Raw genomic sequence first — 23,896 nt, 5'->3', positions numbered from 1 at the left:
ATGAAAGGGCCATTCAACTCTATCAAAAGCATTTTCGGCATCTAATGATAAGAGTGCTGTATCTGATATTTCTTTGTTACAATGAATAATGTTTAATACCCGTCTTACATTATGAAAACCCTGCCTTTATATTATAAATCCATTTAGGTCTTTTTTGATAACATATGGCAATGATTTCTGTAGCAGGTTTGCTAAAAGTTTACATATTATCTTGAGTTCTGAGTTTAACAAACTTATTGTTCTCTTTTCTACTCTTAAGCTTGTTCTTGTGAGCTCGCCCCTGATCCAGCAATCGCTGTTTTTGGTTGGTCTGACTCACATCAAATTACAATAAACTGTCCAGGGTGATAGCTAAAGAGAAAAAGACATCAGAAGCACTTTTTAATTAAGTCTTTCTGAATTATCTAGCACTTTACATTTAAAGAGACTTAGACACAATCTTTCTGATAGCATTGCTGGATTTGAAGCCATCTGGAAACCCTTTTTTAATTATCTGTCAAATGTCAAGGATAAAAGTTTAAAGGTATGACACTGTCATTGTTTGCAAAATCACCATAATGCCTGTGTCCACTGGCCTAGAAATATATGTGTAACATTGCTAACCTATGTACAAAACTGGAGAAATTGATGTAATTTTGATGATGTTTTTTAAACTGATGTAATTTTGATGATGGTTTTTTTTTGTCTTTTGTATTTTTTTGTTTTGTTTGCCTTTTCTTTTCTGCTTTAATAGTTGTTGTTGCTTTTTGTATTGCTCTGTGTTGCTTTAAGGTCAACACAACAAAAAATATATATAAAAAAGCCTTATAGTTCTCATGTTTTCACATTTATTAGGGGGTTTACTAGGCTTTACATTATATTTTATTAAGAAGAAGAAGAAGTATAAAGTCTATGTATTACTAAAAAATATAGCTTAAAGGGGCTAATAATTTTGACCTTAAAATGTGTTTTTTTATGAAAAACTGCTTTTATTCTAGCAAAAATAAAACAAATAAGACTTTTTCAGAAGAAAAAATATTATTAAAAATACTGTGAAAATTTCCTTGCTCTGTTAAACATAATTTGGAAAATATTTAAAAAAGAAAAAACATTCAATGGGGGTTAATAATTCTAACTTTAACTGTGTGCATTGAACTGGTTTATATAATATAATATAATATAATATAATATAATATAATATAATATAATATAATATAATATAATATAATATAATATAATATAATATAATATAATATAATATAATATGATATAAGTTTATACTACAGTTCTGTCTGGTTCTCGAATCTGATGGCTGATAGCCTTGCGATATAACAGCACTCATACAGCCTCTTCACCCTTCTGTATTACTCCATCCACATAGAGAGACAACAGATCAATAAACTTACAACAGTTTGACTAATATTGCAGTTGTTGGACAACATAATGCACTTTTGATGCTTTTTAGGTGAGAATGTAGTTGTTTAGATTGCATCTATGCAGTTTATTTAGATGGATAGTGCCTATTTTAATTATTTATCATTTCATCGCATCGGCATCCATCAGCCTGTACTGAGCAGAGCCAAGACGGTTGACATTGTCCATCCACAAGATGGTGACAGAGACAGCATAATCTGTCAACGGCAATCTGGTAGTGTTAGCTTTGCTTTAGCTTTTTCAGAGTCAATTATTGTGATCTCCTGACTGCAACAGAAATACTGGGAAATGTATCATGTGTCATGCCGTTCAGCCTTATAATCTTATCCCTTATCAGTTTTGTCTTCTCTTTAGACATTACGCTACAGAATTGTTCAAGTTTGTGAAGTAGCAAAGGTTTCTGCTGTTCTGATGTCAGCTGCAGATGTGAATGAATGGCAGAAGAAAGAAATTCCTCATACAAAATAATTTTTAGACTCGGTTTGATTTTTTTAAATATAAATGATTATGCCGTCAAACTGTTGTATAAACGCAATATCACACTCGTAGCAGTGCAATATGGCTGCATATCGTCACTGGTGGGACACTAAGTGCCCATATCCAGCCATATCACACTGCTACTCATGTGATATTGCTCATTTATATTATATTAATAAACTGTAATGTTTTTATTCTATAGATTTTTTGTGGATAGAAATTAAGAGTAAAAATCAGAACCACAATAATAGGTTAATAATGGGTTAATAATAATAAAAAGAATAATTTATTTTTATTTCATAGTTTCATGCACAAATAAAACTATTATATAAACATTGGCTATGCATAAAATTTATTGTATACTTACATACACATATAAAACAAATTATTGGCATTGTTTTAATAATTGTACATTCTCTGCTATTGTTCAGTGGGAAATGTAAATCAGACATGAGCAATTAGAGAATGCTTTGATCCGGGAGGGAGAACTACTGTCTATAATCTATAAAAGATATCAGCCAATGGCTACACCTCACATCAATTCACCATGGCATAATTAAACCATCTAATCCTATTAGAGTCCATAAAAGGAAAGATCTAGTCTATACACAGCACTTCAAAAAAACTAAATCTGCTTCAGGCATGTTGAGAAATGAAGCAGATTTGATACCATTTCCACTGCTACAATACGAGCGTGCCCCTCAATGCACAAGCTCACCCAACTAAAAACGCACATAAGCTACAGTGCAAATTGATGCCTGGTGTGCAAGAGCATGAATATTTCATGAGCTGTATGAAAATAACACATTTACATTAATAATTAGCAACAGCCTTTAACCTTCTCCGCCGAACAGAGGACTGGATTTTGATTAATGAAGAGGCGTGAGGGGACACAAACACTTATCAATATCAATGCCTCTCGCAAACACATCTTTGATTTTCAGCTATTTGATTGTCTGCCCTCAGACAGACATCAATCTCACGGCTCTGCTATACTCTTCTAGCGAGTGAAAGGGTCTGAGTCTCTAGAGGCATGGAGGTAATGGAGAAGACAGTCGGTAAACAAAAGCTGGAGTCCATGTTGCTCAGTGCAATGCCAAAGGTTGATGTCTAGTAATGGGAAGAGATAGAGAGAGGTAAAGTCTATGAGGAAATGGAGAACCAGAGGTGATTATAGAAGGGTGTTGTCTATCCAGTTCACTCATAAGTTTAGTTCATTTTTAAAGCATTTTGGTTGACACTGATGCTGTACATAAAAAGAAAATAAGAGTAACATAAGATCCAGAAATAGAAATAACAGACTGCTTGGTATAGCATGGGCGGGCAGACTAAATCGACAGATCAGTACTTGTTGTAAGCTAAGGAAAGCGAATGGGTTTTAAGATGAGATTTGAAAACTGATATAGAGGTGGGCATTCACCACAGAAAGGCTTGGTTCCTCCTGCGTTTCAGCCTTGAAATAGTAATTTTCAATAGTTAAAGATCTTAGAGACCAGGAAAGACTGCTGCATAAAACAATGCTGGATAAGTTGGCGGTTATTCCGCTGTGGCGACCCCAGATTAATAAAGGGACTAAGCCGACAAGAAATGAAGACCAGGAAAGACAAGAACTTTAACCCCTGAGAGGGTTTAATAGGGAATATATTTAAATTTTTTTGCCAGATTGTGTAAACATTTGAAGACAGTCATTGACTCGGGGACACTCGATTCCTTCGCCTTATTCACTGCTTTATCAGGAATTGCAGTGGAATGAACTGGTAAATTTCTCTGGCATATGTTCACATTTGAAGACAAATAAAAGAATTTTGAACTCAAACCTAAAATGGAGTGGTAGCCAATGGAGGGCATGTACAATCGCAGCGGAGTGGTCATATTTGTGACCATTTTTGAGGAATTTGGCTGCAGAATTCTGAACCTCTTGAAGTCCCTGAGATTTGGACATGCCATAAAATAAAGAATTGCTGTTAAGAAAAGTATGGATTACTGTCTCACATGACTGTTCAGTCAAATTTTTAATTTTATTTCGGAAAGTAAACAAAGTTGAAAGAACTATTTGTTCATTCATTTATTCATTTTTTTTTCAGCTTAGTCTCTTTATTAATCTGGGGTTGCCATAGCAGAATGAACCGCCAACTTATCCAACAAATGTTTTACACAGTAGATGCCCTTCCAGCTGCAACCCATAACTGGGATACATCCATACACACTCATTCACACACATACACTAAAGACAATTTAGCTTACCCAATTCACCTATTCCACATGTCTTTGGGCTTGAGGGGGAAACCGAAGCACCCGGAGGAAACCCACGTGGACACGGGGAGACCATGCAAACTCCACATAGAAATGTCAACTGGCCCAGCCAGGGCTCGAACCAGCGACCTTCTTGCTGTGAGGGGATTGCGATAAACGAAGTTGGAAGAAACTACTCCATTACATTTTAATTGATTAACAAAAAAATTAGTTTTTATACATTAATTTTATAGCCACCTTTTTTAAAAGTAAATATGTATTGGACAATACATAAGTTGGTACTGGTTTACAAGTTCAGTTAATGTATTAACTAATATTAACTACCAATGAGCAACGCATTTGCTTAAGTAATAAAATAACAACAGTTTTTTTAAGTGGATGTAAATCATTGGAGTGGTCATATTTGTTAACATTTTTGAGGTATTTGGCTCTAGAATTTTGAACCTCTTGAAGTCCCTGAGATTTAGAGACGCCATAAAATAAAGAATTGCAGTTATGAAATATGGATTACTATTACTATCTCACAATTTTTAATTTTATTTCAGAAAGTAAATGAAATTGGAACTTTATAGGTTACGACAGAGGATACACGTTTGTCTAATGTTAGGTGACTATTAATAAGAACACAACGAGTTAAAATAAATTGTCTAAAATGGAATTATTAAAGCTATCAGATGGGCCCCAAATTATGGCCTCAATCTTAGAGTCATTGAGACTCTAAGTTATTTGTCTCATCAAGGCAAAACAATGGAGTAAGTAAAGCAGAGGGGTAATTTTGTTTAATGGCAGGTAGATCTGACAAATATCTGCATTAAAAACTCATGTTCATAATGCTTGATGCTACTATTGTTCTATAACAAAAACAAACAAACAATTAAAGGTACAGTATGTCATTTTTGCTTCTAGAGGGCACATATTCATAACAAACAAAGGCATAGTTTAATGACGCCATGACTGAGTGTGGAATCACGGAAGTTTTTGTCTTCATTGCATCCTATGGGGCTCCTATGAGGGATCATGTTCATGAATGAGCTAAAGTACACTTATTATCATGGTAGCATGAAGACGAGTAAGACTGAAAGCCGTTGAAGCGAAAGGAGAGTGCTGAAGCAATAGCCGAGACAGTTTTTTCATACCAAATACATTTTAGGGTTCTGTTTTTTTTTTTACTGCTGATCTGGTGCACTCTAATAAAACACACAAGATTAAAGCATCTTTGGTGTTTCCTTGTTTTCTAAATAAAACTAACCGGAAAATGAGGGTGTGGTGACATCATGGGCATGGCTACACAATGATATGGTCTGTGTCACTAGTTTATTTCTCTGTATTTGAACATTCTTCAAAACATTCAGCATAGAGTTAATCCATAAGTTAGATAATTATGTAACACTGTTCAAGTAGTTTTTAGATGTGTAATTAATTTTGCTGAGCGATACTGACTAGTTAATAAGCCCCTCCCACGGAGTGCAGATGAGCCAATAAGAGTTGGGTGTCGGTTGCTCAATAACTTGTATATCTTTAGGTTTCAGCATTATAAAAACAATTGAGGATCCAAAGCTCTCATTGGTTTGATGCTGTTTATGCTTCAAAATTGGAAAAAAGATATATATGAGTTTATTGTAACTGAGGTTATTGTACCACAATTACATACAATTCCAGCTATCCCGAGAGCATTTACTATAATACAACCTTTAAAGCCAAAACAAGACAAAATCCAACTGAATATCCAGAAGATCAAAATGGATGTACATTTGTTCTAAGGAAAGCTGAAGCAAGAATGCTTTTAACTCTGTTGACTTCATATCAGGTAATTTAATTGCAATCATTATCCAGTATCACAGCTTCTGCCTCGGGTAAGGTAGATAGGCAGCACTGATGGAGGCTACTGTAGCTTGTGCCTATCAGTGCCCCTCCATATTAAACTGGTTAAATGTAAATTAATATAATCTCACCCTGCGGTACATTAACAGTGTTGATGCTAGATTTTTGTTTCCTGCCTGTGACATGGGCTTTCTCCAACTTGCATTATGATACTGTGAACAGTAACTTTCAAATGAATCTTACTATATTATTATTATATTATATTATATTATATTATATTATATTATATTATATTATATTATATTATATTATATTATATTATATTATATTATATTATATTATATTATATTATATTATATGTATGCATGTATGTATGTATGTATGTACAGTATGTATCTATATGTATCTCTTTATGGCATCACTTGAATATTCTTCATCAGATAGTGCTCTTTCAGTTTTCAAAATGTATCAAATACAACTTAGGCCAAGGTTTTCACACATTTTCATTTTAAGACAGCAACAGTTTGACAGTTTATTTGTTCATGTTTTGGGGAAAGTTTTCTACAGCTGTGCTGAAACTCAAAGAAAACCTTTCTGGATTATGTGAACAATAGCATACACGGAAAAAACAACAAACATCATTTAGGGGCTGTTTCCACAGAATGGAATTTTTCCAGTGCTCTACTTTTCGAATGTTTTAATGTAAATATGCATTTGACGTAGGTGTATGACCAATAAGCTGTGTGTCTTTTGAAGCACAGTGCACATGCCGTGTTTTTTAGATGTCGTGTCAAGTTAAAAAAAACTTCAACTTTTACAACAGGGTTGCTCATCACTGCTGGTTCAAAGCAGTGGAGAAATCAGAAGAGCTTGGACAATTGTTGCAAATATCTGTTTACAGTCATTCAGCTGCCAGATATCCAAATTATTATGCTACACTTTTTTTTCCAAACATTTCAAAGCTTTGCGTCTCATGTTTTTAGAAGCAAAGACGCATTCAGTGTGAATGAGCTCAATGAATGAATTATATTAAAAAATGAATATAATACGTTTGCATTTCACATTTTTTGTTCATTATATGGGATACTGAATAGGTTTTAGTGAAAGCGATATGAGTAAATACATTTTCATATTTAAGGTAGAACTACAGAAAGTATCATGTTTGTGCATCATACACAACGTTACTTAAAAAATGTATTCTTATATAAATCTGATTACGTAACTTAGATCAGTGTTTCCCAACCCTGTTCCTGAAGACACACCAACAGTACACATTTTCAATGTCTCCCTAATCAAACACACCTGAATCACCTAATTAGAACATAAGAAGAGACTCCAAAACCTGAAGTTATTTAGTCAGATAAGGGAGACATCCAAAATATGTACTGTTGGTGTGCCTCCAGAAAAAGGGTTGGGAAACACTGACTTAGATGACTTATTATCATCAACACTGGCAACTGTAACTAAAGAGGGTGGGTCTTACCGAATGGCCAATTGATCATTTGCACAGAGCCAGCTAAAAATCATAACGTGAAAGTTTGGTGTGACTTTATCTTCAGTTTCATGAGGACCCTTTAACACTGAAACTATCAGAATTCTATAACTACTAGAATGGCCATATAGCAGTCATTCTGACCATTCATGAGACAAACTGATTTTTTACACATCATATTTACATTCAAAGCTTCTACTGAGAGTTTAGAATTAAGCTTTAAATGTCTGTTGACAAACTTAATAAATTCATTACATTATCATTATTATTTTTCTTTTTGCAAAATAGCCTACAATTGTGTAGAAGTCACTAAACCACCCTAAAAGATTCATTTCTCACTTTGTCAGAAAAGTTTTTTCACCACAGTGAAAATGCTGTTTTGAAAGTCAGTTTGGAGGTATGTGGCATGGTGGCCGAGTGGTTAGCATTGTCGCCTCACAGCAAGTGGAGTTTGCATGTTCTCCCTGTGTTTGCGAGGGTTTCCTCCGGGTGCTCCGGTTTCCCCAACAGTCCAAAGATATACGTTATAAGTGAATTGGATGAACTAAATTGGCTGTGGTGTATGAGTGCGTGTGAATGTGAGAGTGTATGGGTGTTTTCCCAGTACTGGGTTGCAGCTGGATGGGCATCCTCAACAGAGGTGCGCATATTCAAAGGCACGGGAGAAATGTATGGGGTTAATTTGACCATTATGAGCATTCAAGGTAGAAATACTCTGTGTTTTGTAGTCTTATTAATTGACAACTTTAGAATGAAATATACACCCCTTTAGGACATATGAGTTTTATTTTAACACAGTTATTAAATTGCAAAATTTTAAAAACTTAGTCGGTAGTCCTAGTGTTAAAAGCATTGTTAGTGCATTTAGGTAGTTGTTCAACCAACACTATAAAAAAGATATCTACATTTCAGCACCATGAGGGGCACCATACAGTAGCAGTGTGTATATCCATAGCAAATACTACACAGTAAAACCCAACAGTCATATCAAATGAAATGAGTGTAGTTTACTCAAAATTTACTGAAGGTTAATTCTTATCATTTGAAAAGAGTTTTGAACTCAGTGTTGAAGGTAATGAGTTCATTAAATACCTCATTACTTCAACTTAAATAGAGTAAGTTCACAGTACTCATATAGAATTGTTTTTTTAACTCAAAGGGTTTGGTGCAATCGGTTTCCTCAAACGGTTTGAGTTGACTTAACTTATTGGGTTTAAGAGTACTCAGTTGGCTTGAGTTCTCCTCATTCATTGGGTTTTACTGTGCTCAAATTGCTTTGTGTACTCAAATGGATTAAGTTCACAGTACTCATTAGGATTAGTTTTTGAACTTAAATGGTTTGTTGCAATCGGTTTTCTCAAATGGTCTGAGTTACCTTTACTTTTTGGGTTTTACAGAGTAAGTTCAAATAATTATTCATATTTTTTAAATGTGTCACGGCACAGTGTGATTTACACTGTTCTTATTTGGTATGTGACTTTAAATTGTGTCTCAATCAGGTATAGTGTACACTGCAGATCATTGATTTTGAACAAGGCAGATCCTAAACACAGTAAGTATAGAATGACATGACAGTTCACAGGAAACGCTTATGCTGGCATAGCAAAATCCACAGTAACTCTGTATGAGATCAGTCACAAGCTTTTAAAAGCCTGTATTTCTAGATGATCTTCTGAATCTTCTGAGAGGATATGATTGCTCAGCCCTAGTAAATTCCAATGCAACCTTCATCCAAGGAGAGGCAGCCTGTGGTTTTGCTGCTCCCCTGTATATTATATGACAGTTGCTGTTACGCTAACACTTTGCAGAGCATCTGGTATGTATCACATTACCACTACTGCGTATATGACAATGTCTGTCTCACTTTGACTCATCTCCTCCACTCTAATACCCACATTAATGCAAAACACACATCTACTGTACACAGTCTCTGCAAAAAGGAAAACATTTACTGGCCTCACGCAGAGTTCCTTTGTTGTTGTTGTTTGTGTATCTCTTAATTAATTGTGTTTACTTCTAGCACCGTATATAACATTCAACTTTTGTGTTTCATATTAATATAGTTGCCAAGGAAATATTTCACATATTTATTTAAGGTTTACACACATTCTAGGTTTACACTCTTACACATCTGTTTCTTGTGATATGTGTCTGCTAAGCACTGTCAATTACTAATTGTGTATAATTGTGTATATTGTAAATATGTTTATTACTTTTGTAATTATTTACGCATCTATGGCATCTGAAGGCTGCTCCCCAGTCTCAATGTACATCTACAGTGACAATAAAGTACTCACTAAGCTAAAAATAAATACAAACAAAAAAAAAGAAATAATTATTAACAACAAAAAATAAAATAGGACTTTTATTCTATAAAATAAAATATTTGTTCCTCAGAAAATATCAGTTGGTCAGGATAATAATCTCTTTTATTTGATATATTTTTTCCCTTGTGTTCGTGTGGGTTTCCTTCAGGCGCTCTGGTTTCCCCCGAAGCCCAAAGACATGTGGTATAAGTAAATTGGGTAAACAAAATTGGCCATTGTGTATGAGTATGTGTGTGAATGAGTGTGTATGAGTGTTTCCCAGTACTGGGTTGTGGCTGGAAGGTCATCCGCTGCATAAAACACATGTCGGAATAGTTGGTGGTTCATTCCGCTGTGGCGACCCCTGATAAATAGGGGACTGAGCTGAAGAAAAATTAATGAATGAGTGTTACATTTTCCCACTGTTAAAACCTAAGGTTGTCAGAATAAATTAGCTGATTAAAGCTGATCTCAATATTTAATCAGGATTTATGCTGCTATAAAAATGTAAACAGGGTTAATTGTGCAAAATTATTGCTTTAATTTCTTATTGCTGATGAATATTCATGAATTATTATCTCTCATGAATAGGCATGGGACAATAATCGTTTTCAAGGTATACCTCAGCTTGGAAAAGTCCAGATTTAAAAAAAAAGATTAAAAAAAAAAATTTCTGCTACACTGTTTCTACAGTATAAATGATATTTTTTTATGGTTTATTATTATTTTTTTTTTCAGGACAACAGTGTCTCCAGCAGAAAGGATATCCAAAAATGCCATTTTAAAGAGCCCCTATTATCAATTAAAACGGGTCATATTTTGGTTTTGGGTATCCCCTACAACAGGCTGATATGCATGCAAGGTCAAAAAACACATTCATTGTCTTATAATATGAATTTATTTTTACCTAATTATCCCAATATGATTCATTCAGCAATTTCTTCTATTCCCAAAACCCTCTTTAGCGCGATGCTAATCTGCGCTAATTGGTCCAATGACCCAGTCTGTTGCGATTGGTTGTTCAGCGTGAGACAAAGAAATGCCCACCATGGCTTATCAACAAATTTGAAGCAGCCAGAGTGCAGAGTATTCACCTTATTCTTCGCATACGAGCAGGTGCAGCAATTTGAATCTTTTTGGCTCGAGACTTCTGGTCTCATTTACTTCTATTCATTTTTAGATGTTACAAACAGCTCATTCTACTGCTTGATGTTGCAAAGTGAAGTTTTCTTATCATTTAATTCTGCTTAGTCTGTATAGTCATGCAAACACCTGTTTGAAAAGCAAGTAGTTTGACCGTTTTCTGCGGTTTATTATTCCTCGTCATTTCTCCCATAGGCAGCTGAATCGGAAGTTGACAAAAGCTGAACTATTTTGAAACTTGACAGCTGCACGTGTGTAGGAACAGCTGATGGTGGCCATAGCAGTGAAAGATGGCAGAGGATCTCGAGCTCACGAACGCATTTAAATCAGTAAAGAAAGCATAACATGTCGCGTTTTCAACATGGCTTTAGACGTGATATGATATAATATAAAGAGTTAACCAGATACTCTACAAGCCGCATGGAGCAGTTACAAGTAACAAAACACAATTAAATACATATTTTACAAGCTAGAGAAAACAAGGAGGCAACCATTTTAATCACACTTAAGTTACTTACACTTGTGAAATGAAGGAAGAAACTGGTCCATGAACTGTGTACCGATAAAGTTCCTGTCAAGCTCTGACAAAGTCCCATGCATCAATAGTCTTTTCTGATCCTTTCTTTAACAAATGGCCGACGAATCCCCATTGTAAGCATGTAGATTGCTTAAGCACTCGTCAGAAAAATGACGGGAACACAGCACAAGGCTTGGGCTATAATGCTGAGGTATTTTTTCAAAAATAAACTTCAACCACTGACTCTTCACAGCCTCATCTTTAGGTAGGGAACATAACACTAACTTTCCCTCACACTTCAGAGCACAGTGTCTTCGCAACCTGATTCAACTGGGATCTGCAATGTTTGTCTTCCTCTTTTTTTGCTACAGTGTTTGTGGACGGCTCTGTGGTTTCAATTTTCCCAGGTTTGCACACGCAATGCATGGCCGGGGTTTGAGGTTAAAGATTCGTTACCTCGACGATCCATTTAAACCACTCTGAGTCAACACTTTTACAGATGAATCAATAATTTTAAACACGGCACACTTTCTGATTTAAGCCTTAGCTGGATATTTCACTTCACTTAGAGCTGTGTTACACACTGCATGGAAGGTCGTTTTCAAAAACCCATAATAGAGGCTCTCTAAATTGTAAAGAAATCTGTGTTTTTGAAACTGATGACGACAGCAGAAGTCGATGATTCATTTAAGTTATTTAGCCTGACATGTTTATATATATATTATTTTATATATTACATATATAAAATATATTGTGTTCAAAGGGGAAAAAAGTTTTGATTTTACCCAGACATTTAAAAAATATAGATTTTAGAGCAGTAATCACAATACTGTGAAACCGTGATATTTTTATCCAAGGTTATCGTACCTTCTATACCGGCCTATGCCTACTCATGAACACATTAACCAAGACAGCTATAAAAACGAATTTATTAATACACTGTTTTGTTCAGTTTTCTCTTTCTTTAATAGACATGATCAATGGCTTGTTTCTCTATTTGAACAGTGAATTATGCTCGGACCGGCATTGCATGTCTGAAGATGCAAAAACACAGACAGAACATTGCTGCATTTGCAAGTAAATCATATACAGCAGATTCTCCAATGGGGAGGAAAAAAATAATAAAGACAAGCAAAAGTTTATTAGTGAAAGGACAGTTCAAAGGCAAAGTTATGCTCTCTATAAAGGTCTATTCTATAAAGGTCTGCTAACTTTTCATCCAAACATAAAAGAAAATATTGTCTCTGAAAACAGTTGTCCTCAGAAAGTGACAGTTGGCCAGTATAACAAATGCTTTTATTTCTTACATTTTCGTACTGTTAAAGGTTGTCAACTGAATAAAATAGCTGATTATAGCTGATCTCAATACTTAATCAGGATTTATAAAGCAATATGCCACTATAAAAATGTAAACACAGTTAATTGTGCAAAATTATTGCCTGAATTAATTATTACTGATGAATATTCAGAAATTATTCTCTCATAAACACATTAACCAAGACAGCTGTAAAACGAATTTATTAAAACACTGTTTTGTTCAGTTTTCTCTCTCTAATGGATGGGATAAATGGCTTGTATCTCTATTTGAACAGTAAATTATGCTCAGACAGGCATTGCATGTCTGAAGATGCAAAAACACAGACAGAACATTGCTGCATTAGCAAGTAAATCATATACAGCAGATTCTCCGGTGGGGCAGAAAATAAATAATAGAGAGAAGCAAAATGATATTAGCAAAAGGACAGTTCAAAGGCAAAGTTATGCTCTCATATTTACAATTGCAAGTGGCTTTGGTAAAAAAAAAAGTAAAAAGAAGAAGAGAAATGCAAATGTAGTGGTGGTGAAGAATCACAGTGTAATTTGCTGCCTAAATCAATGAAGGTTTGTACGCAATCAGCCGGCCGCATTAAAACAAGTGATTATCTATAATAGGGTCTTGGATCCCAAAAGCCATCTTTATAAAGCTTATGCGATCACATCCAAAGCAAACACTAATAACTGTACCTGGAATGGGCCATAAATTTTTAAAGGGTGAACTCAGCTTGTACTGAGCCAGATATTTTACAACTATCACTTGGCCAGGTATTGAAGATCTCTAACCTCCGGTATTAACAAGGACCTTATCAACATCAATTACATTCTCCAGCATGCCAGCAGGGAGAGCGAAATACAAAGAGGATGAAGGAACACACTTTAAGACTGATACGAGACGAGCTGGAGCAAGAAGGTTTTAATGTCTTCGATAAATCAGATTACACACTCGGTTAGAAACGGAAAGAAAAAGAGAGGCGCGTTTTTGCAATGGCCACAGTTCAGTAATCTGCAGTGCTGAGCACCAGCTTGCTAATGAGAAGAAAACCACAAACAGAATATGCAAGCCAAGCTCTGAAACGAGAGGTTATATTTAGATGGTTAGGAGAGACTGCATTAACAGCCTCACACTCCTCTTGCAATATCTATTCCTCATCTGAGGAGGATTTACTCTAGTGTGCTTATAAGAGATGCTGTTCTGTTTATAGACAACCAAAGACACAACTGATCCAAGCTACGGTTCCAGAACAATGGTTTAATAAAAATGTTCGAATGCTTTTTTTACGGTATTTTCTATTGACAAAATCAGAACAAGCTGATTTTTTTGAAGGGCCAAGTGAAAGTTACATTTTCCTGCTTGACTGGACAAATAGCCTGTGAAGGGAAGTAAAAAAAACTTCAGCAAGAAAAATTCTGATTTTATTAAATTCTGTGTAAATGGCGACTGATAATCAATAATGTATTGGCAGTAACAAGGTCGCATCAGTTAAAGCTCACACAGCCTGTTTTGTTTGGGGCAAAGACTTGTGGAGAAATCACAAAACAAACACAACTAAGTGTTATAAAAATGTGAAAGTTGAGTATTAAGTATAATAAGCAATGCCGCGCAACCAAGAGACCTTCTTTGTTGAACTCTTGAATTTCACATTGACTTTATACAACTGTTCAATAAACAAGTCAAAAATCACACCAAATACATTGTGCATGCATGATTTAGTGTTTATATAGTGTATATACAGTCGAAGTCAGAATTATTAGCCCCCGTTTGAATTTATTTATCTTTTTTAAATATTTCCCAAATGACGTTTAACAGAGCAATGAAATTTTCACAGTATGTCTGATAATATTTTTTCTTTTGGAGAAAGTCTTATTTGTTTTATTTCAGCTAGAATAAAAGCAGTTTTAAATTGTTTTAAAGACATTTTAAGGTCAATATTATTAGCCCCTTTAAGATTTTTTTCCCCAATAGTCTACAGATCAAACCATCATTATATAACTTGCCTAATTATCCTAACCTGCCTAGTTAACCAAATTAACATAGTTAAGCCTTTAAATGTCACTTTAAGCTGTATAGAAGTGTCTTGAAAAATATCTAGTCAAATATTATATACTGTCATCAAGGCAAAGATAAAATAAATCAGTTATTAGAAATAAGTTATTAAAACTTTTATGTTTAGAAATGTGTTGAAAAAAATCTTCTCTCAGTTAAACAGAAATTGGGGGAAAACATAAACAGGGGGTTAATAATTCAGACGGGCTATATCGGATGATTCAATGATCTATACAAGAATTCAGTGTTTTGTTCATTCTTGAATGAATCAGCCATCTGAATGAAACGCTTAAATAAATGACTCAAAAACTGGCTCAACAAGATTTTCCAGCTCCTACTGGGGGTTCAGTTTTATGCGTCAAAGCATCACTGCATTTCATACAGTATTTCCTACATGAGCAAAATGGTCTTCAGCGTAATCTGTGTGATTACTTTATGTGATTGTTTTCAAGTATGTCGATAGATTGATTAACCACCTAAGAACCATCTTGTATTTAATTGATAAAAACATTGAAAATATCATTTATAGAATAATTTCGTAATGTACATTGTATTAATTAAATGTGTAAATATATCAGAATGTCACTTAATTTCTGTGCTGTAAAAAGTGATTACTTACTTTACTTAAAAGTGAGTGAACCCAGTGCCTTAAAATTGTCATGTTTAGTTTACTCAAAAAAAAAAGTGAGCATAAATCATTTACATCATTTACTTTTATATTTTTAAAGGGATAATTCACCAAAAACAGAACCCTCTGTCATTGTTTACTCATTCTTTACTTGGTACAAACTTTTTTCTTTATAGCTTTCTTTTTTCTGTCAAACACAAAAGAAGATATTTTGAAGAAATAACCAACCTATTATCATTTACTTCCTTAGAAGGAAAAAAAAAACAAATACTATGGAAGTTTACAGGTTTTCAGCTTTCTTCAGAATATCTTCTTTAGTGTTTAACATAATAAAGAAACCACTTGAGGGTGAGTCAATAGTGAGTATATTTATATTTTTGGGTGAACTATCCCTTTAAGGCAACAGGTTTACACACTCAAATACTCGTACTACTACTAACTTTTTACAGTTAATGTTAAGAAAAACTGCCCTTCATGAAAGGCAAAAAAATCCCTATAAATTAATAAAAAATAATCACAAATATACTTAAGTAAAAACATTTTTTACTTAGATAAGTGAAAGACTGATTTACTTTACAAGCATGTCAAAGCTTAATGTCAAGCCCTGTTTAAGTTTTTGCACACTAACCTTCTTGGTGAAGTCCATGGCTTTGAGAATGGCCAGGTTGAGTGTCTCTAAGGAGGCCAGCACTCCTTCATAATCCCCCATGTGGTTGGCAAAGTAGTCTGGTAAACAGAAATGAAACAGGACAGAATCAAGCATTTTCTGCAATTTCCCAAGCATGGAAGAATGAAAATATGGAAGCAACTTATGCTGGCAAAAAAAAAAAAACAACAACAGAAAAATCAAGTCCCCCCCAAAAAAAAGCCTGGTACACACATCAGCACAGAAAAGACAAAATCTATTTAAAAAAAAAACAATCCTGTAAAACAAGTGAACAGATATTTTTTCTGATACTCACCGCACAGTTCCTTGGTGTCAACATTACTAACACATCACAGGAAATGGACAGCGTACAGAAAGGCAGGAAAGAAGAGGCAGGAGAAGAAAGGTATAAGAAACAGGGGAAAACCCATCACAACTCACACATTACATCTGTGTCTTACAACAGCGAGATATACAGGATCTCTCCATCTCATCATCCATTTACATGGATCCTCAAGACAATACAAAATAAACTTTAAGAAATTGTGATATGTGAACCAGAATCACAGAATCCCTCAAAGTCATCAGCTTCAAGAACATAAATAAATCGGCCTGTTTAACACTGATCTGGTCCTCATGATCTGTCATCTGATGTATAGTTTGCTCAGAGATAAAAATCTTGTCATTTATGTATTACAAACTACACTCAAAAACACTTTTTTTACACTTACACTACACTCTTGTTCAAACTACTTACTTAAAATGAGCTGAAACAACACAATTCTTGAGATTTTTTTGGGAGAACTTAATAGTTTTATGTTTAATCCACTTACATTTGTTACTTTAACTTTTTTTGATTTGTGTTGGGACAACATGAATGAATTGTGTGGAAGTGTATTTAAGATAATTTGAAGAATGTTGGAAACCAGTAGCCATCGACTACTACAGTATATGTTTTCCTACTATGGAAGCCAATAGTTTCCAACATTCTTCAAAATATCTTCATTCTGATAAACAAAAACCTCAAAAATGTTTATAATCACTTGAGGATGAGTAAATGCTGCATGAATTTAGATTTGTGGATGAACTATCTATTAAAACAATCTTTTTCAAACTGTCTGTTAAAATTATTTCAAGTGTTAAAATATGATAATGTGCTTTTTGTAATTTGTACTGCTGCCGGTTCTTTTGAGATCAATTATCGTATTTTTTAGTTTACATCTATCAAGTTTTAGCATACAATGTTAGCTCCTCCTGTTGCCATTTCAGGGATTTATCCCATCTTTCTCCATCTCTTTCTGCTCTTGCACTATTCAGCTCTTTATGCTTTCCCTCACTTGATAAAATGGAGGTGTCATCAGCACAGGGAGGCACAAAGAAAATACACAGTACAGAATGACATTTACAGGCGAACGGTGGGCACAGAGAGTGAACACGGCTAACAATCCAGCCTTTTTTTGAATGGCACTGAGCTCTTAGTGCTTGGCCTGTCAAATAAAGAGTATGTGCATCTCAGAAGAGGACAGAAGAGACGAGTAGACTTGTTGAGTATAATACTATGTGATTGTCTGTGTCTTTCTGTTTGTGGTTTATACCATTTATACCTATTGTGCTAAATAAGCTATTAGCTATTATATACAATTCTCAGCATATATAAGTACACCCCTCACAAATCTATCTTTTAAATTAATATTTAAAATAGGGAGTTATATATTATAAGTATAATATTATAATATTATATTTAATATTATATTTGTGCATATACATTATATTAGTCAGTACTGAAGCCAAATCTGGAGCTTATCTAATAAAATAACTTACAAAAACGGTCCAAAAACTAGTAAACCCAAATTTATGTTTTAGAAAAATATTAAATACCAATTTTAAAAAAAGAGGGAAAAAAGAAGCAAAAAAAGCAAAATTTATTTGAAATTTGATTTGAATTTGAATTTAATTGTATTATCTTTCAGTTTCTAAATATGTTTGCTGACTAAAATATTATTTGAATAAATATATCTGTTTAATAAATCTGTTTTGTTTAAATGCACCAAAACACATCACCTATATTCACTGAGAAATGGATAAAAATACTCATTTTCAAAATGGGGTGTACTCAATTATAGTAAGCAGTGAGCACCGTAGCTAAATAAGATATAAGATCATTTTCATCAGTGCCATTACTTCTAACACTTCATTTCGATGGGTGGATTAATCATCTAACAACTGTCCTTTGGTTTAAAACAATATTAGCTTATTATCATATTTGAAATACTTTTAATATTGAGAAAATGCACTTATTCCACTGTTGCACCCCCAATATTTAAAAGACCTTTGATCATTTATAATTTTAAATTGACATTATACAATATAATATGAAACAGACTTTGTCTGGTTTTATAACAATCTTGTCTTTATTTACCCTTGATTAATGTACAGTATATTAAAAATTGAATTTTTAATGTTATCTTGTTACCTCAGGTGTAATACTCTGCTTTCTATAACCAACAAAGCTTCTTAACATGGGATACATTAGCTTCTACTGTAAAACAACTAATCTCTAATGTAAAACTAACTAGATTTTTCTAATATATCCAAACAAACACAAGCCAAATTAAACATCCAAGAAAGTGTACACATACTCAAAAATTACAGTGCACTAAACATGTATTAACTAAAATATTTTAGCTATTAAATTGTTTGGCAGTCATTTTTGTTAAAGCATTAATCTCACAAAAATGTTAACAGTCATGCTTGCTCTTCTTAATTCATTATCAAGGCCACATCTGAGATAATTGACAGTAATTAACATTATTAACTACTGGTATTCATTTGAATAATACTGTTATTACTTTTACACAATCAACATGTCTTTTGCCCTTGACAGTTTTTTTTTTTTGAATATCATTCTCCATAAAGAAACAAGACAAATTAAGAAATACTATGATTTACAAACAAAAATTACATTTAATTTAACATTGATTTAATAAGCAATTATGGATGGCTTGATACAGTATTTAATCAATTAAATTTTAACATAAATAAGGTTACTAGTGACTATAAAGGACTGGAAAAGACACATAAATAACTAAATTCTAGATTTCTATGATAGCCGCATGTGGTTAGAATGCTGCTATAGTGATGCGTGTAAACATCAACATGACATTCACATTAATGGAGGACAAAAGATGAGAGATGCATGTCTAACTTCAAATCCACTACAGTAAGTGTAAATAAGAAACGAGCACAATCAATTGTTCTGTACTCATTTTGATGAGTGCTTATTTGATAGGAATAAAAGATGTCCATGAGTGCAATCTAAACGAATACAAGGACACATTCATCTCATAACTTTGGGATAGAAAAAGCACAGACACTTGACAAGGATGAATCTTTCTCATACTTCAAAAAAATCTCAAGAATTTTTGTTGTTTCAGCTCATTTTAAATAAGTACAATAATTTAAATTATTAATTATAATAATTTGAGTGCAGCAATAGCAGTAAGTTGCAACCCCGGCTCATTCTGAAAACGTAGTCCTTTATACATTTCTGGAGAGCACCAAATACGTCCCAGAAGCTACTTTTTTTTTTTTTTTTTTTTTTTTGCAGTTTTTGTTTTCGCGAATCCACCAGAGAGCACTGTGTACGCTTTTTCAGATGTCAAATTTCTTTCGTGAGTGCCATTCGTGCCTGTTGTTCTCGCTTCTACCACCAGAGGCTGCTGTCAACTGGCTGAATGACCCACCCTCCTCCATCCCTAAACCCAACTAATAGTTTTCAAAAGCACTGATTGACCCGCACACCCACTTCCCTAAACCCAACCGGCAGTTTTTGAAAGCAACCCAGAGGTCGGGACAGAACCCCCTCTTGTCAAGGACTGGATAATCCTGATTAAAGAAACCATAGTGATGGAAAAAATTGGACATATATTAAAAGGAAAATCAAGTCATTTTAGAAAATGTGGGAAACTCTATTCTTATTCTATAAATTCTTTTATGTAACCTTAATTGTACACACCACAATATTGTAATATTGTTTCGAATTAGACCACACTGCTGCTTTTAATTTTATTTATTTATTTTTATTTTATATATTTTTTTATTTTATTATTTTTATTTATTTAATTTTCTTTTCTATTTTCTAATTTTTTTCCTTAAAATACTGTATACTGTTCATGTTCTACTAAGTACTGTGTACATACGACTAATTTTGAAAAATTCTATAAAAATAAATAAATAAAAAATTAAAATTAAAAAGAAAGCAGCCCAGAAAAAGAAAAGCCCCCGTCTGATTTTTTCCACGTATTACCTAGTTTTCACCCTGTTATTTATTTGTTTATTTTATTTTTTGGCTTCTGTTTTTGTCTTGCCCACTTTCTGGAACCGTTCTTCACCAGACTAGAACCACGTTGTGGTGGTCAACTCCTCTCTATGTTTCAAGTCCGCCAACATACATGGTGAGATAACTAGACAAACTGGCAACAGCAGAAAAGACGTCCATACGGAGGTAAGAGGTCAGCTAGTAAGCATAAAAAAGAAATCCGTCATACCGCCCTGTAGCATTCGTTTTAATGACGAAATGCAGCCATACATACTTGTGGCTACATAATTCGTGATCTCCAGAAATGTATATAGGGCTACGTTTTTAGAATGAGCCCATGTTGGTCATTTTCGATCTTGTGAGGACATGTTGTGGTCTCCATGAGGAAAACGACTCATTAATCGTACAGAATGACCCCTCAAGAATGAAGAAACCTTAAAATGTAAAAGTGCAGAATATTTTTGGGGTAGGGTATTGAACATTGGAATATTGGAGAGGTTGGGGTAAGAGGACAAAATGTACAGTCAACAGTATAAAAATCTATATTTAAAAATCTATATACTTAAAATCTATAAGTCCCCATTAAACATGAAAAACCAACATGCAAGTGTGTGTGTGTGTGTGTTTTGTCAGCATGACATTTAAATAAATAAAATACAAACAAAAATGCAAGATGCATATTTCTCATATCACACATCTCAACTCCAAAGACATGGGTGTAAATGAGAAAGATGCATAAAAAGATGACATGCACGCAGCTCTCATATTTCTTCCTCGGCTGGATCTTCACCCATCTTCCCCACCCAGTGTATCCTCTAGCAGCCTCCCCCATCTCATCATCCAGCCCTCTTGTCTCCATCCCTTTCTCTGCACCAGTCCTTATGGGCTCTGCTGCTTCATTATTTAGAGAGAAGGCTGTGTTGGACCTGCAGATCAGCGACCGCATCCTAGCAGCTGCAGACTTATCCTGCTTTTTTACATAATTCATTCTGAAATGTGATTAAAGACAACACACACACAGGAGCTGCTCGGCCTCCTGAGAGCAGCTCACACACACCTATACACACACAAACATTGAGAGACTGTGTGTGTGTGTGTGTGTGTGTGTGTGTGTGTGTGTGTGTGTGTGCGTGTGTGTGCGTGTGTGTGTGATGTATGAAGAACAGAGAGAAAGAGATGGAGATCTGGCTTTAGATGAGACAGATGTACTCACGATAAGGTTAAGACACTTTCTAAACAGAAAACTTTTCAGAGAGAGAGACAGAATGGATATGTTTTTGCCAAGAGAAGCAAATGTACAAGGTGCTCTAAATGGTTTTGTCCCATTACTGATCCCCTCATCACTTCATTATCCCTCATCAGTCACTGACGTTTTGTTTTTCCCTTTTCTTGCCATCCATTACCCTTCATTATGTCTGTCAGAAAAGAATTCTGCCTCATTTTGTGCCTGGTTCTTGAGAAACCATTAAGTATAATAAGAAGTTAAATTTGGATCCAAGACCTGAAGACACTGCTTACAAAAAACCCCTACAATCTTCAAAAATCATGCAGCAGTTTCACCAACTACCGATATTTTTGTCCATAAAGGATTGTTATTACCCTGAATCAGCCTTCTTCTTTTATTACCCAGAAATCTGAAAGCTTAAAACATTAAATCTCAACGAATGACAGCCATATTCTGTAAAATAATAAAAAAATTACAAACATTTATTTTCTATATAATTACAGGATATATGTATTAATCATTTCGCTTATTAAAATAAAAACTTATATATTATATATACACATTATGATTATAAATGTAAATTTTTAAATATTTATTTACAATTAATATAAAATATTTATACATATAATAAAATATAATATATATTATATGGAATTATTATACGAAAACACACATTCAGACACATTTTTATTTGTGTCTTCAAATTTTGCAACATTAAAATATTAAAGGGGTGGTCCACTATGATATCATATTTTAAAGTTTAATTGATGTGTAATAATAGCTGTGTGAACATAAACAACAGCTCTGAAGAAATACGCTCAAAGTTCACTGCAATGAGAGACATTGGCTTTTACAGAGTTAGCTTAGCAAAGCCTATAGCGAGCGAAGTTTGGTGACTACAAAAAATACATCCAGTTTAGTGAGATCACAAACGCTTCAGGTTAAACGCATTGACAATCTGCGCAGCAAAGAGGCCAGGGGCACTGTTATGCTATAGCAGAGAAAGCTAAAATGCCATCCAAATGCTGCTATTTCCACAGAGCTTCTTCTGTTTCTGTATTTGGGCTTTCAAAGGACACGACACAAAGGCAGAAGTGCTTACAATTTAATTTTAATTATGTTCCAGAGTATTATAAAAATATATAGCTAACATTTGACAAAGGACAGCTTCCAGAATCTCTCCCAGTTCAGGGCTGGATCTGGCTAAAAACTCCTCCAAGAAGGAGCAGCTCCAACTATAATAGATGAAGTTGTGGACTGAGCCACAACCTGCATTTTTTTTGTTACAATTGATCTATTATATTCATAGTGTCTAGCATTGACAGTATGTTGTAGCAAGGACTTAAACAAGGATGTAAACAACGTGAAATGCTGTTTGGCACCGCTAACAATTTAGCTACAAATTCATATTTATCCGTCAAACCCTGTAAGGGCCTTCACCTGCGCTGCATTGTCTTTCTATTGGGCCGCTTTCCATGCGTTCTATATCTCAAACAATAAACTCGCGAAAGATTATGAACGTTTCATATTACTTACACATGCTTATTCCGAATATATGCGAAAGACACTTGTAAGATTTTATTTTAGAGAGCAGACGTGAGGTTCAGCTATGTCATTTGTTGTCTGATTAAGGCTCAAACTGATACGACAATCAGCGACTCTGACTGAGTAATCACACAGCAGAGACATGCAGAGAGTGCATGCTTGTGGGGGCGTGTCGCTTTTTTCCTGGTGACATGGAGGCGATCTGCGAATCACAGCACATTATGTTAGCTGATCAATCACAGGAAATATGACAATCGTTTTCATGTTAGCCGAGTAGCAGTATATAATATTATTAAAAAGTAATATTATTTAAAAAATTATGTGTTCTTTTACAAATTAAACATGAGCACACATTGCTTTGCTGCTTATAAACACAACCAAGCCTTAAAAATACACTCTGGACCACCCCTTTAAAAAATTTACAATTACATCAAAAACATTTCCCTGTTTGAAAAAAATGACATCTTTTCTATGATGCATGTATTGTATATGCACAGATGGTCATTTAAAGCAGATTAATTGAAAGAACCTGTGAGAACGTGAGGTGAGAATTTGTTTTCTAAAACCAGAGCACCAAAACTGATGAAACAATTACAGTGCTTTGCAAAGCAGCTTGCATGAGATGAAGCTTGTGCTGTAGGCGAATATCACCTCATCCCTGATCTGACAGTCACTAGAGTCTCATAATATTGAATATAACTTGACTGTGGGAACCAAATAATAAAAAAATAAATAGCCAAGGCACACACAT

General features: G+C 34.3%; 1 protein-coding gene across 2 annotated transcripts in view; it reads right to left on the bottom strand.

Moving 5' to 3' along the window:
- necab2 (N-terminal EF-hand calcium binding protein 2) overlaps nt 1-23,896 on the bottom strand; it is a 193,948-nt gene that overhangs the window by 94,532 nt on the left and 75,520 nt on the right. For both annotated transcript variants that reach the window (XM_056478385.1, XM_056478386.1), the window contains exons 4-5: nt 16,374-16,399; nt 16,040-16,137 (exon numbers count right to left, since the gene is read on the bottom strand). In XM_056478385.1, the coding sequence (XP_056334360.1) occupies nt 16,040-16,137; nt 16,374-16,399 (124 nt within the window). The remainder of the gene's footprint in view (nt 1-16,039; nt 16,138-16,373; nt 16,400-23,896) is intronic.

This window comes from Danio aesculapii, chromosome 18 (assembly GCF_903798145.1).
Source record: "Danio aesculapii chromosome 18, fDanAes4.1, whole genome shotgun sequence".
Lineage (NCBI taxonomy): Eukaryota > Metazoa > Chordata > Actinopteri > Cypriniformes > Danionidae > Danio > Danio aesculapii.
Note: the sequence above shows the minus strand (reverse complement) of the source record. Positions and strands in the feature narration are given on the sequence as shown.